Raw genomic sequence first — 15741 nt, 5'->3', positions numbered from 1 at the left:
AAAGCCTCTAATCACATCCTTTCTGAAAGAGCTATCAGACATATGGCCTGATAGTAGTTTGATAAAGCAGCCATCCATAATTAGAAGATAATTATCATACCAAGATAACGGTATAATAAACCTGTGACATTGTTTCCTTTGACCCTTTTATTTGAAGCACTGACTTGAGGAACAAGTGAAGCTCCATAAAGACATACCAGAAATATGATAAGACTTCTGCTGTATTTTAATTTTTTTTAAATGTTCCTTGTTTTAACTGTTATAGAAATGACAAAACAAAAGGGTATTTCATGTTAAAATGTTGGGAATCAAGAATTTTATCTGATTTATCAATGTCTCATGAAAGCTTGATTGTGCCTCCAGCTTTAACCATCCTATTCACATGAATTGCACAAGACTTTTCTTTAAAGGGATAGTTCACCCAAAAACGAAAATCCTGCCACCACTTACTCACCCTCATGTTCCAAACCTGACTTTCTTTTTTCTGTGGAACATGAAAGAAGGTGTTCTGAAGAACTGCTTTTTCCATAAAATACAAAATGAATGGGGTCCAAAATAACACTGACTGGACTCCATAGACTTACAATGTATGGACAAAAAGTTGTGTTCGGCAAATGAAGTCATTTGGAATGATGTGAGGGTGAGCAAATGACAGTCATTCTTTATCATCAGTGAAATAACAGACTCAGACCAGAAATAAAACTTCTGAGAGAAAAATTTGTTTCCTACTAAAGACACTGTTAACCAAAACTGATGAAACTTGTCAAAACACTGCATTCATAACAGTCCTTTAAAAATACATTTTGAACAACTTAAACAGCCTCAACAGCAGGAAAATAAGTGCGGGACAAACTCATTAAAGCGACATTTAACAAACAGAAAGCGTATTGAGACCAAACCTCGGGTTTCAAATAGCATTCTCGCATGTTAACCGGCTTGATACAATGGTCAGCTTTTAGTTGTGTAGGTAAAGCAGCAGTGTCACATTCCTGTACTGAAATCCAATGCAGTTTCTGTCTCTCTCGTCCCACTTCTGCACACAGACCCTCTTGTGCGTCAAACAAAACCAGCCCAGCCCTCCAGGCAAGCCACACATCCTTTTGCTCCTCATACCCCTTCCACCAGATGCTCTGAGAGTGCGTGTGACTCTGAAGCATGAAACTCACCCTGACTGGAGGTCTGGATTCTGCGGTTCATCTCTTCTTTCTCCTTCTTCAAGAGCGTGTTCTCTTTCTCCAGCTCCTCCACCCTCTGCAAAAGGAAGGAAAAGTCACACCACCCTTTCATCTCAAATCATCTGATAAACAAGCAAGATTAACTGTAAGCAAGCCAGTTCCGATTATATACAGTGGGGTCCATAAATTAAATTTTTTTTTTTTTTTTTTGCATTTTAATTTTAATATTAAAAATCTTTACACAAATATAAATTAGATTACCAGCATATCAATTTGAGTGGAAAGCTGAATTAAAATAATAATAATAATTTCAAACCAAAATGTCCCTTTTTGTGCATATACACCTTACTGTTTGGGGTCAATAAGATTATTTTAAAAGAAATTAATACTTTAGTCATTAAGAATGCATTAAATAGCATCTAAATGTATCAAGGTTTTCAATAAAATATTAAGCAGCAACTCTTTTCAACACTTATAATAATATGTTTCTTGAGCATCAAATCAGCATATTAGAATGATTTCAGAAGGATCGTGAGACACTGAAGATTGGAGTAATGGCTACTAAAAATTCAGCTTTGCCAACAAAGAAATAAATGACATTTTAAAAATATATTCAAATAAAAAAAAGTTATTTTTAATTGTAATAATATTACTGTTTACTGTATTTTTAATCAAATAAATGCAGCCTTAGTAAGCATAAGAGACCTTCAAAAACATTAAAAATGTTATGATCCCAAACTTTTGAATTGTGGTATACACACACACACACACACACACACACACACACACACACACACACACACGTACGTTTCTATAAAAAAGAAAAAAAGCATAAACTTAAAAACTACTTGAGTGCATCACAATAGCACTGATATTTTAAGTCATTACTATAATTTAAATTCATCATTTTTAACTCTTACCATCAAAACATGAGGGAGATGATCACATTAAAGACATACTAGCTGATTATTCCATTTCAAAAGACCTTTTGTGAGCTGGTCAAACCTCTCAAACAATTTCCATGCATTATTAACTTTGCTTGTGCATGACAGACATTAGTTATGTAACAGCTGCCCTGTTAAGAGTCTCTTTTTTTTACCCCTGTGAAAACTGAAAAGCTAAATGCATTGACCTGTTTTTCCATTTACCCTCAGCCATTTCAAATGATGTAGAAATATGAAAAAATCCTTGAGACAAAGAACATCAACAAACATCATCTAGTTAACTGAGCATCCTCTCTCACCTGTTTGAGTCCTTGTTTCTCGTTGCTGAACTCCTCCTCTATCTGCTTCCTCTGGGTGTGGGCTTCCTGGAGCTCCGCCCTCAACTTCTCAAGCTCTTCCTGCAGTGAAGTGCCAGCAGTCTGCCGACTGCGCAGAGTCTCCATTTCTTTCTGGAGCTTAGTGACCTCTGATTCCAGAACAGTGTTAGCAACAGCCAGCTGCTCATTCTGAGTTTTATACTCTTTTGACTGTAAAGAAAGAAGTTAACTAGTCAACATCATGTCAGTTTGTTTTGGTGACTCTGTAATCATTCATGCATCCTATTATGCTCCTGTACCTTGTTATCTATCTTCTTCTGGAGCTGCACAATCTTGTTCTCCATTCCGACATTGAGGTTTTTAAAGTGTTCGGCCGAACGGGCCTCTATCTTGAGCTGTTTGAGTTGGCGCTTGGCACGTACGCGGCGGTAGAAACACTGGATGACAATGGCAGCATATCGGGCACGGAGATACTTCTTTCTCACAAGCCAACCACGGACGGTCTTCTGTATGATCATGGCTTTGTGATGGAGCAGGAACTGAAAAGACAGAAAATGCAGCTTTAAACTGTGCTTTAAAGAAACATGAGTGTGAAACAAAAGATAAAGTGCTGTACAGTACCTCCTGATATAACCTGCGTATGAACATGCCCCGGGCAAAGGCTTGAATGGTGATCACAGCCCGACGGGTCCTCAGATACTCCCGTCGAACTCGTACCATCCGGTACTGCTTCTGACAAATAAGTGCTGCTCGGGTCAGGCGAAGCATCTCTGCATATCTGAGAGAGAATGAGAGGACAAGAGCCGTAAGTAGAGTGAAAAACATGCCAGTGAAGTTCAATCTAAGCAGTCTACTCAAACATTCACCTGCGTGCCAAGTAACCCCGGCCGTATCTCTGCAGAGTGATAGCAGACTTGCGGATCTTGCGGTACTGAATTCTCTGCAGCCATCCTCGCACGGTCTTCTGGATCTTAATGCAGGCGAAGCGGAACTTATCGGCTCGGAGCTTCTCCAGATAGGCCACCTGACCTGCCCTGAAGAAAATCTTCGTCTTTCCAAACTGAAACTTATCTGGGTCCTGAAGGAGAGACGAAGAGTCACAATTAACAGGTTTATTCATGATAAATATCTTTGAAAAAACATTACAAATATTTTTCATGGAAGAAAAGGCAAATATTTAACCCCTGAGCATTGTCCATGTGTCCAAAATGCTATTTTGGACAAGCAGTAAGTGTAAAAATGGCAAGTTGTTAATAAAACGTAATTTATTGAGATACAGTATCTCACAAAAGTGAGTACACCCCTCACATTTCGGCAATCATTTTAGTATATCAAAAATTCAAGAGACAATACTATAGAAATGAAACTTGGATATATTTTAGAGTAGTCAATGTGCAACTTTTATAGCAGTAAAGATTTACTGTCCTCTGAAAATAACTCATTGTCAAAAAAGCTGGCAACAAAAGTGAGTACACCCTACGTGAAAACAGCTATACGTCGTTTAACCATGCAAAGCCACATGTCCTATTCATCATGTTCATGTTTTTGTCTGCTTGACAGGACCATAAGGCTATAAGAAGTTTGGTAACACCCTGGAACTGATTTACAGTACAGTGGCCAGGGTCATACAGAGGTTTTCCAAGACCGGTTTCACTTGGAACAAGCCTCGCAAGGGTCGATCAAAGTTAGGTCCTTGTGCTGTGTCAGGTGCAGAAGCTGGCTCATAAAAAAGCCTGCAAACACTTTGCTGAAGACAACCTGGCCAAGAGCATGAATTACTGGAACCATGTCCCGTGGTCTGATGAGATTAAGGTAAACTTGTTTGGCTCAGATGGTGTCCAGCATGTGTGGTGACGCCCTGGTGAGGAGTACCGAGAAAATTGTGTCTTGCCTACAGTCAAGCATGGGTGGTGGTAGCATCATGGTCTGGGGCTGCATGAGTGCTACTGGAGAGCTGAGGTTCATTGAGGGAAACATGGATTCCAACACGTACTGTGACATTCTGAAGCAGAAGATGATGCCCTCCCTTCAGAAACTGGGCAGAATGGCAGTTTTCCAACATAATAACGACCCCAAACACACCGTCAAGTGACAACTGGTGAAGGTGATGGAGTGGCCAAGTATGTCTCCAGACCTGAACAACTATTGAGCACATGTGGGGCATCCTCAAGCGAAAGGTGGAGAAGCACCATGTGTCTAACATCCAGCAGCTCCGTGATGTCTTTGTGGAGGAGTGGAAGAGGATGCCAGCAACAACCTGTACAGCTCTGGTGAATTCCAAGCCCAGGAGGATTAAGGCAGTGCTAGATAACAATGGTGCCCCTACAAAACATTGACACTTGGGACACAGTTTTGATATGTTCACCTAGGGTGTACTCATTTTTGATGCCAGTTATTTGGACAATAATGGCTATATGTTGAGTTATATTTAGAGGACAGTAAATTTGTACTTCTATACAAGCTGCACATTGACTACTCTAAAATATATCCAAGTATCATTTGTGTAGTATTGTCCCTTGAGAAGATATACTAAAATTTTTGCAGAAATGTGAGGGGTGTACTCACTTTTGTGAGATACGATATATATATAATTTATGTCAGGGGAGGGTACAGATGACCTGCTTAATGACATGAATAAACCGAGCTGGACAACCCAGGCTTAAAAGGTGTAGAGAATCTAGGAGCATAAGGCTACGAAGAACCCACACCTAAAACAGAATGAGCTATCGGGGTCTGAGAACATCAAGCCGGTAGTATCTGACAAATGTATGTGGTGAGGCCCAACTTGCAGCGGCACAAATGTCTTGCAAGGAAACCCCTTTAAATAGGGCCCAGGAGGCCGCAATGGCCCTAGTGGTATGAGCTCTGAGACCCCCTGGAGGCCACAACTCCCTTAGATTCATATGCCAAGGAGATGGCTTCCACAAGCCAATGAGAGAGGCGTTGCTCAGAAATGGGATTTCCCATGTTCGGGGGGGCCCAAGAAATGAAGAGCTGATCACTTCTTCTGAAAGGGCTGGTCCTGTCAACATAAAACTGCAGGGCACGAACAGGACACAAAGCATTCAGCCTCTGATCTTCCGCAGAGGAAAAAGGAGGAGGGTGAAAAGCGTAAAGGCAGGATTAGGCCTGAGAAAGGCCTTTTCTCCACTGAGAGAGAATTTAGTGCACGAGGGATGAACAGAGTGCGTGCAAATCACTCGCACGTTTGGCGGAAGCCAAGGCCAGGAGTAGAGCTGTCTTGAAAGACAGAAGCTTGAGAGAGATTTCTCCCAGGGGCTCAAAAGGCTGTTGAGACAAGGCCTCCAGCACCATGGAGAGGTCCTATTCTAGAACCACCCTTTTAGTGACTGGAAGAGAACGGCGGCCACCTTTCCTAAATCTACGAATAAGGGGATGTTGCCCCACCATGGTGCCGTCAAACCCAATGTGACATGCGGCGATAGCCGCTAAGTAAACCTTAATAGTGGATAAGGATTTCCCACCATCGATAAGGTCTTGTAAAAAACTCAAAATGCCAGCGACTGAGCACTGATATCAGCTGACGCCCCTCACACCACTCCTCAAACACACACCACTTACAGTCGTAAAGGGAGCGTGTCGAAGAGGCTCTAGCATTCTTAATAGTAGCAACAACACGTGGAGGGAAACCCAATGTGCTTAAGTTAGCCCTCTCACGGGCCATGCCCAGAGGGCCACCCTGTCCAGGTGAGGATGGTAGATTTCCCCGTTCGCTTGGGACAGGAGGTCTGTGCGTAATGGGAGGGGCCACGGCTGGGCATGCAGAAGAGGAATTATGTCTGCCAGCCATGGAGATTCGGGCCATTTGGGTGCTATCAAGATCAGAGTCAGGCTGAGGGGAGCATCCACGTCCCGTAGCGAGAAGTACATAGCACAGTGGGCGTTTTCGCGCGAGGCGAAGAGATTGACGCCCGCCTGACCGAACCTCTTCCACAGCAGACCCACTATCCGAGGGTGGAGGCGCCATTCTCCCTAGAGTGGGTTCCCCATCGACAAAAGGTCTGCACCCCTGTTCAGAATGCCCGGGACATGGGTCGCCCGTAACGGAAGAAAGTGCTGCCTGCTCCATACTAACAGCTTGTGAGCAAGAGCATGAAGCTTTGAGGAACGCATCCCACCTTGGTGGTTGATATAATCCACGGCTGTGGTGTTGTCGCAATGCACAAGCACGTGATGTCCCTGTAGGCGGGGCATGAAATAATTTGGAACCTTCCAAACAGTGAGGAGCTCCAAATAATTTATGTGGGCTGAGTGAAGTGCGCTCGGCCACACACAGTTCACTGTTCTGCCCCTCCTACGTGGCTCCCCAGCCTGTTAGGGACGCGTCTGTCGTTACCACTTTCCGAAACTTGATGACCCCGAGGGGGGTCCACTGAGTGTAGAACACTGCAGTCCTCCAATGACGCAGCGCTGCTGTGCACGAGCGTGTCACTGTGACAGAGCGGCAGAGATCGCGTAACGGCTGAGATGAAGAGATAAAACCCACTTCATGAACGCCCTCATTCTCAGAAGGCCCAAAGGCAGGACATGGACAGCCGACGCCATAAGACCCTGTAGTCTGAGACATGTGCGATACTGTACCCTCGCTCCTTCCCTGAATTGCGAGAGGCAATTCATGAAATAGAGAATGCGCTCTTGTGACAAGCGTGCGCATCGTAATGGAATTCAGCTCCAGACCCAGAAATATCATATTCTGGCCAATATCATATATATATATATATATATATGTCAGGATCCTGAGCCCCGCTATTCTCAGTACAAGCTGAAAGTCCGAGGGCTGAGAGCCATCCCAATGGGAAGGACTGTGAATTCATAGCACATGCCTTGGTAGGCGAAGGATAAATGCTTATGTGGAAGAAAGCATCTTTCAGATCGATCGATGTGAATCAGTCGTTCTGATTTATTGAACGTAAGAGAGACCCGTGTGCTAACATTCTGAAATTGTACTTCCTCAAATTTTTGTTCAACACTCTGAGATCCAGGATTGGACGGAGAGAACCGTCTTTCATTGGAACTAGGAAATATCACGAGTACAACACCTGACTGCTTAAGTGTGGAGGTACGCCCCCTTCTCGAAAAGAGAGGAGATTTTGTCTTTCAGAATGTGAGCGGAGCTCTCTTCTATATGAGAAGAGAGAATTCCGTTGAAAGGCGGGGGCGTTTTGGCAAACTGAAGTCTGTACCCCCTTGTTATTGGGTGAATCACCCATTCGGGAGCTGACTGAGCCCGCCAAGCTGTTACATGATTCGCTAAAGTCCCCACACAGACTGGAGAACTGCTTAGAGCTGCTAGTTCGGCCAGTTCACTCATTTGTGGAACAATGGCGCCATCTCGTGGACAATGTAGGGGTGACGTGGGGTTGCAGAGAAATGTTCCCTGTTATTAACAAATTCATGTGATTCATTTGATTTTTTTGTGTTTTGGGTAACACTTGGGCCGAAGCCTTTATTGAACCTGTGGGAGATGAGTGAAGGGAGCTGTGTGGTGACACCGCTTGTGAACTTTTTCCCACTATGTTCCCCTCTGGAACAGGGAAACACACACTGGCCAACACGGGGAACAGTGCAGGCTGAGACAACTCTGAACGGGAACCCACTGGCAGGGGGGGGCTGGCCTCGCTGACAGATAATCTCCGCTTTTTGAATGGAGGAATAAGAGGGGCAGAACTGGTGTCCGGAGGGCTGGCCGCCCGTGAACTTGGACTTAAAGGCCCCCCGTGGCCATGCATCAGGCTGGGCTCACCCCGCTGCACCGGTGGCTCATTACTGTGTGGTCTATGAGCCCTGCCTGCATTATGAGGATGACGTCCCGTAGCAGGGGGGTTAGGAGGCCGGGCAAAGGGCATCTGGCGCAGCACAGGCTTTCTAGGAAGACAAAGTTTGAAAGCATCGTCCTCCTTTTTCTTGTCGTCACAGCGCTGCTGCATTAGCGCGACGGCAGGACCAAAGAGAGCCTGGCCAGGCTCAACCGGCGCTCTAGCGATGCGCCGCTTTTCGCTGTCAGGAAGACCCGAAAGACTGAGCCACAGCGCACGCTCTCCGACCACCGAGAGAAATAGAGCGCCCGCACGCTTGCACAGCCTGACGAGCATTACGGAGAATTAGGTCGTTCACCGGGACGATCTCCTTCCAGAGATTGGGTGATGGTGCCCCTTTCTCTAGTTGTTGTCCCATGTCGACCAGGAGTTCAGCCTGATAAGCGGACAGCAGGGAGGAGTCATTGAGGGCTCTTACCATCAAAGCAGGGGCTTTATAACAGGCCTGATGAATGGACGCGGAGAAACAGTCCATTTTGGCGGGTAAATGGGCCTGGGTGGGGCGAGCAACCCGCCCTGAGAGGGATCTCCCCAGTAGTGCTTCATGTGCTTAGCACATGCCGCTCATTCACAAAACTCGAAGAGGACCAACTGCGGCAGAGCGGCAGGAGCCTGCTGGGCTACGGATGACGGGATGGCCTCCTCGTCGTCCGAGCCGTTGAGAAGTCCCGCATAGTCTTCATCCCCGGAGCCGGGCGGCCCGTCGATGAAATGAGGATCAGAAGACAAAATATGTCAGAGAGGCCGCACCGCGGGAGGCATCGATGCCGCCTTTTCCCCCCATCCGAGAATCCTAGGTCGATGCTCTGCATCGCGGCCACCTTAAGCCTCCGACGCAAGATCATCTTGGGGAGCGCCAAGCAGTGGCTACAACTCACAGATAAATCGCCTTTTTGGTAACTTCATGAATTAACTGACCACGACATTGCATGCACATAGTTTATTTCGCACTTTGATAGGCTACAGCACACGCCGGCGACGCACGCGCTGTGAGCACAGTACCGTTATCCGTGCTTGTTTGACTGGTGAAGTGAAGTGGAGCACGTGTCTGAAACTTCTCCTGTTTGTTGTGGTCATAAAGACATTCTGCGACTGAATAAATGCACTTCTTGTCAAGAGAAAAAGTGACAGAAGCAGCAGTTGTGAGCAGTGTTGGGGGTAACGCATTACAAGTAACGCGAGTTACGTAATCAGATTACTTTTTTCAAGCAACTAGTAAAGTAACGCATTAATTTTTAATTTACAAGAAAATATTTTAAAAAATATTTTCCCATTTATTGACTGAGAAATCGGAAGTACAGAGGCGTTGTGGTCCGTGTACTTTTGCGTCCATTTGTTTTTCGTTTTTTAACCCATTGTATTTTTAAATGCTATGCTGAAAACCAAAACTGAAATTAGAACCTTACACACAAAATGTTACCTGAAAAAGTAAAATATTGACTATATAGAAATATATAAAGTTATAATCTCCAGATACAGGTTGTCTTTTTTTCCCCCTTCTCCCAAATCAGATTATAATACTGTTTAAGCTATTAAAATAGTTCAGTTTTGTATGTAATGGCAAAGTGATTATATTTCGTTTCGTTTTTTTATTAGGCTAAGTTCATTTAGAAAAACGTTTGGAGCATTTTTTTTTTGTTTGTTAAATACGTTTTTTTCTTTCTTAAAGTGACGACCCAGCGGCAGACCGACAGGCTGATCATAGCCTATGTTTGTTCAATTTAGCCTTCTCAAATCATCACGACTTGCCTAAAATAAAATCTATAGATATAGCCTACTGAAACAGTTCAAGCATATAACAATGTTTAAACGTTAAACCTAGATAAATGTGCGCTGCATCCAATAGTTTGTGCGGAGAGTCGATGCTAAAGCGCAGGATATGGAGGCACCAGCGCAATCAATTGCATTTTTTCAATGGAAACAACTTACACCGTAATTTTTGCTCACAAAGTTAAGAGTAATACATCATTCGGAACTGTAAAGGGTCTACTTTTATTTGTGTGCACTCACAATATCAACAAAACGTTGTGCTTTTAAGAAACCAATGATGCGCTTTCTGCCGTCTTGTCTCGAACAGGAGCGCTTTACAAAAATTAACCGAAAGTCAGAGAATACATGCCTCACAGACATGATAAATCTATAGAAAGCTTTAAAATTACTACTTAATGAAATAAATCAAATCAATAAAAAAACTCTTTCATTATAATCCATGAAGATGCACTTCTCTCTAAAGGCGCTTCTAATGAGGAGACGGCGAGTCAGGATCATCATCTTCATCTTTGCGACACTGACACAGAAAACACTTTATTAGTAAATAATTCAAATATCTCCTTACTATTTCCCCCGGACACAATCATGGTAATTATGCTGGGGCTTTGTGGCAAGCTTCAGCCTATTGCGTGTATTTGAACGCAGAACTCTTCAGCGGCACTGACGGAGGGCTCTCTGCTGCTGTGGGACTCTAAACACTGTTGAGCCGCTCTTCACAGTCGTGGCACGGTCTCGTGTTGTTTCCAACAGCACGGCAATTTTTTTCATCACTAATTGATGGATGTCTAAAATATAAAAATAAGGAGAAGCCCGGCCCTAGAGGTGTAAAAAAGTTGGCGCCGTCAGGCCCGGGCTGAAATGCAGGGCTCTTGCATTCCCCTCGGTAGAAGTCCCGTTTCCCCCTCGGGGCCTACTTGGGATGTTCCGAGAGCCAGGTTAAAAAAAATAAAGGTGACCGAGCTTTTTCACTGGTGGCACCTAATTTGTGGAATAGTTCACCTGTACACATAAGAACTGCTAACACTGTTGGAATTTTTAAGTCATTACTTAAGACACACCTGTATTCCTTGGCTTTTATTTTGAGTTGAGCTAAGACATTGTGAGGTTTAAACCGTATTTGTCTTGTTTGTGTGAGTTTTCCGGACATTAATTCAGCACTTTGGTCCAGCATGGTTGTTTTTTAAATGTGCTATATAAATAAAATTGAACTGAACTGAACTAAAAGCATGGCCACTCAGGAAATCAACATAAAATATCAGTTATTTTAACCAAAGTCTCTTCTCTTGCTTTCATTTCGTTCCCTCTCCTGTAGAACTTGTCCAGGATACAGTTATTTGCAAAGAAATGGGCCATCTAATGTGTATTTCATACAAGTTTTTAGGCATGAAAAATTATTAAGATCATAAAAATATCGAAGCTAAATGTTTTTATAAAGCAGTTATGGTAGCTACGTCAGCGTGAGAGGGTGCGTCTGTATAGAAACACTCAAAAAAGGTAGAAATTAAACTTAGCATTTTTACGATTTTTAATGAAATAGGAATTTTGAATAATGAAAATTAGTTTGTTCTTGTTTTATTCTATTCATTAGAGTTCAAACCATTATAGAAGAAACCGCATTTTCCTATTTCATTTCTGGGTTAAAAAACAAAAAATGAATGGACGCAAAAGTACATGGACCCGTTGTGTGTGAACATGATGTTACTGTAGTTCTATACTAAATGTGAATGTGCATTAATTCATCCCACTCAAAAAAAAAAGATTTAGTATTATTCATCAAAATGAATTAAAACAGTGAAATGCAAACTCAGAATATGACGCAAACCTGCAATAATTAAATGTTAAATAACACAAATGTATTTAATCCCATTTTATTAACCAATGTCTTTGCTACTGACTTTTGATGATCCAGTTCAACCATGCTAATAAGCAAAAATGACTTTAGATGAACTAACAATTGTGCGTCATTGTTTTTTTTTTATTGCTGAAGAGTGCTGAACCTTCTTCTCCTGCGTTGAAAGACGTGAATTTACTTTTCCTTCAGCCTGAGGTTTATTCACAACACTTTTTGATGTGAAAGGGCTTTTACATTTGCTATAAATAGAACTTATATTAAAAGCAATCAAGCCCTACTCATATTTAAAAAGTAACGCAAAAGTAACGCAAAAGTAACGCAACGCATTACTTTCCATAAAAAGTAACATAATTAGTTACTTTTTTTAGTGAGTAATGCAATATTGTAATGCATTACTTTTAAAAGTAACTTTCCCCAACACTGGTTGTGAGTGGGGTGGCCAACCCTAGCCCCGCCCCTGCATTAAATATTTTTAACGCGTTAAACTGAAAAAATTAAATCGGCGTTAACGTGCCAATTTTGACACCACTAATAAATAAATAAATAAATAAATAAATAAATATATATATATATATATATATATATACACATATACACACACACTTTTGATCAATTTAAATGCATCCTTGCTGAATTCATATTAATTTATTTAAAAAACAAACAAAAACTTAGAGCCCAAATTTTCAATCAGAGTATGTTAGAAATATGTACAAAATATTTTGATTTCTAGGATAGGAATATTTTTTGAGCTTATCAGTTTTCTTAAACAGTAACATGGTAATAGATGGCACACGGATAGTTTTAGATGGTAATAGCATGGTAATAAATAAAAGTACAAGGTAGTTCAAAACTGCTGTGGTAAATGTCCAGACAAACATTGTATAACCACGATACCAGGTTGAGAGTGAACACTATGCATACAACTTACATTTGAGTCATTTCTAGCCATGGTAGTCTTACCTTTATCAAGGTCTCCAGCAGGTTCTTACAAACCTGCTTCTTATCCCCAATGGTCATGTCCTTCTTTGTCATGAGCACCCGATATCTGCTGAAGAAATCTGGATAGGTCCACCTAAGAAATAACATCAGATGTGATGAGGAAAAAACATTTTAAATAAACTTGTATTTGTGGTTTGATTTCCATAGTTATATAATTTCCAATGATTAGTAAGAGTACATGAGGTTATGCATATATGTGTGTGTGTGTGTGTGTGTGTGTGTGTATGTATATATATGTATGAAGTACCAAACTTCTAGACTACCGTCTTGCTTGAAAGCCCAAGACAAGAGCCTCGTGTCTACCTTGCCCTGAAGCCCTTTAAAAGGAATCTGTAGATCCGTTACCTGGATGGATAGCCAGCGGCACTGATGCGGATGGTCTCCAGAACTCCACATGCTCGCAGTTGCTGAACAGCTCTTCTAGAATCAAACCTACAGAAAGCAAGAAAGCAACCGAAGAGTGAGGAATCTTTGTGAAAACCAACATAAGAAGATTCTAAACGAGGAACATCTGTGTACAAAAAGCATGTCACACCACAAGAGATTTGTGATGTTATCTAGACCTACCGGATCTTTCTTTTAAGCATAGAGCACATCTCCCGTGAGAGAGGCATTGGGAGACTGCAGTCCGCTCAGGGACTGAAGGCTATCTGACTCAGAACTCTGTGACTGTGTGTTCACAACCTTAAGAGCATGTGACTGACAAAACCCTCTCAATTTAGCATCCTTGAAGGGGCTTTTGTGCTCCGAATTTGCAGATGACACAAACAGAGCAAAACAAGACCCTATACTTTCTTAGAAATGTGAACTTTACAAAAAAAAAAAACATTTAATATGATAGACTAAAGATGAATATGGTGTAACACATTAAAAAGCTGACAAGTACTATATAAGATAGACATTTCTTTTTATTACAATATTTGGAATAGATCAGTCAATTTCAGTCAGGTTTTCATTCACCTCAAACATTTCATGGAAAAATAATTAACAAAAGTGTTAAATCGGCAAGTACTTTGCAGATGGGGGCCACTTCTACTGATTTCCATGGGAGAAAACTAGGTTTAATTATATTTTATATAAACTTATCGGCTAATTCTTAGAGGAGCTTTGATGTCTGATTGTTGGAGGAAACTTACGGTGCATTTGAGGTCGATCAAATATCTCTGTACCAGCATGACTCTAATGTTCTCTGGCAGCTTAAATGAATTTGCTGTATACCTCTATTTATAGGCAACATAAACTAGATAAGTACTAATGGATGGATAAGACGAAGACAAAAAGACCAAACTTACACAAAGGATTCCTTTAAATCATTGGGTTTAATGCAGCGCACATAATGAGGGGTGGTAGCATTGAGCGTTTCCATCAGAAGATGTAGAGAGTTCCTGAACTGTGAAAAGGAAAAAGTTTTCATTTTATCATTATGTTATGCACCTCATCTTCATAATAAACAGAGCGTCAGTGGATCCACTGTCCAGCATAAATACCGATCTAAAACTGGCCTCTGACACCAAGTCTCACCTGGGTGCCCACAGTTTTCCTGTGCTCTCGGTTGTGGCCTTTTGGAAGTGGTTTGGCAGCCCGGATGTTGATCTTGGAGCTCTTGCTGGTGGCTGAGGGAGGACCAGCATCTTTACCATCGTGGAAGAGATCCGCAACCAGCTGGAACTGTACCAAAAAAAAAAAAAGGAGCCACAAGAATATTAATACATTTGATTATATAAGTGTCACATGAAGAAATCTTGACTGCTTGACTACAGCTTTCCATTGATATTACAGATGCATCACATCTTACATAAGGGGCATAAGAACCCCAGATGGTTTTTTTTATTCTAGCTAGACTAGCGTAAAATTTGTATTCAACTGCAGCAGCACTTCAAAGCACATTTGGAAGCCCTTTAAAATCCACTCCCTAAGCATTCACCGCAAGGCAGGTACACAGTGTGTTTCAGTGCATCCTTAATACCATGATCCAGCCAAGATTCAGTGCTCTAAGACAGAATACAGATGATATCATTAAACTGCCGTGGCTGTAAGTCTGGTACAGTAGGATGACACTGATAAACAGAGATGCTGGACCAGAGACTAAATACAAATTAAAGGTGCGGACAGCAATGGTATCCCGAGTTGAACAGGGTTAGAAAAAGTACTGGGAAGTTACATTTAAGTTAAAAATTTAAACTAAAAATTACGGTCACACTTTAGTATAGGGACCAATTCTCACTATTAACTTGTTGCTTATTAGCATGCCTATTATTAACATATTGGCTGTTTTTAGTACTTATAAAGCACATATTCTGCATGACCATATTCTATAACCCTTATCCTACCGAATACCTAAACTTAACAACTACCATACTATTAATTAACAGTAAATTAAGAGTTTATTGAGGCAAAAGTCGTAGCTAATGGTTTGTTATAGGGGTGGGCGATATGACCAAAATCTTATATCACAATATGACAAATTTTATATTACGATAATGATATATATCACGATATAGTTATTTTTTTCTTTTAAAAAGGTTATGATATTAAAATCTTTGATACCATAGAATTTTCATAATCCTTGTCACCAATGTCAATATCAAACTAATACAAGCCTAAAAAGAGACAAAAAGAGACAAAAAGAGACAAAAAAAAACAAACAAAAAACTCAAGCTCACTGAACATAAATAAACAGTCAGTGATGAAATAAAGATAAGAAACACTACATTGTGTAAATTAATTAGTCTTCACTGCATTATTTATATCTATCTATCTATAGATAGAATTAGCATGTGTATAGATTCTATACATCTATATAAATACATAAATATATCATAATTATGTTTTAAATTTATTATTAAA

The 15741-nt window shown here is 41.4% G+C and overlaps 1 protein-coding gene across 2 annotated transcripts in view; it reads right to left on the bottom strand.

The window, feature by feature from the left end:
- The window catches only part of myo5b (myosin VB), a 60772-nt gene that overhangs the window by 15007 nt on the left and 30024 nt on the right, over window positions 1-15741 (bottom strand). For both annotated transcript variants that reach the window (XM_058758304.1, XM_058758305.1), the window contains exons 15-23: window positions 14416-14562; window positions 14187-14284; window positions 13240-13326; window positions 12856-12967; window positions 3303-3514; window positions 3058-3214; window positions 2736-2975; window positions 2419-2646; window positions 1167-1251 (exon numbers count right to left, since the gene is read on the bottom strand). In XM_058758304.1, coding sequence (XP_058614287.1) covers window positions 1167-1251; window positions 2419-2646; window positions 2736-2975; window positions 3058-3214; window positions 3303-3514; window positions 12856-12967; window positions 13240-13326; window positions 14187-14284; window positions 14416-14562 — 1366 coding nt within the window. The remainder of the gene's footprint in view (window positions 1-1166; window positions 1252-2418; window positions 2647-2735; window positions 2976-3057; window positions 3215-3302; window positions 3515-12855; window positions 12968-13239; window positions 13327-14186; window positions 14285-14415; window positions 14563-15741) is intronic.

This window comes from Onychostoma macrolepis, chromosome 21 (genome assembly GCF_012432095.1).
Source record: "Onychostoma macrolepis isolate SWU-2019 chromosome 21, ASM1243209v1, whole genome shotgun sequence".
In the NCBI taxonomy this organism is placed as follows: domain Eukaryota; kingdom Metazoa; phylum Chordata; class Actinopteri; order Cypriniformes; family Cyprinidae; genus Onychostoma; species Onychostoma macrolepis.
The sequence above is the reverse complement of the archived record's forward strand: the minus strand, read 5'-3'. Positions and strand labels throughout refer to the sequence as shown.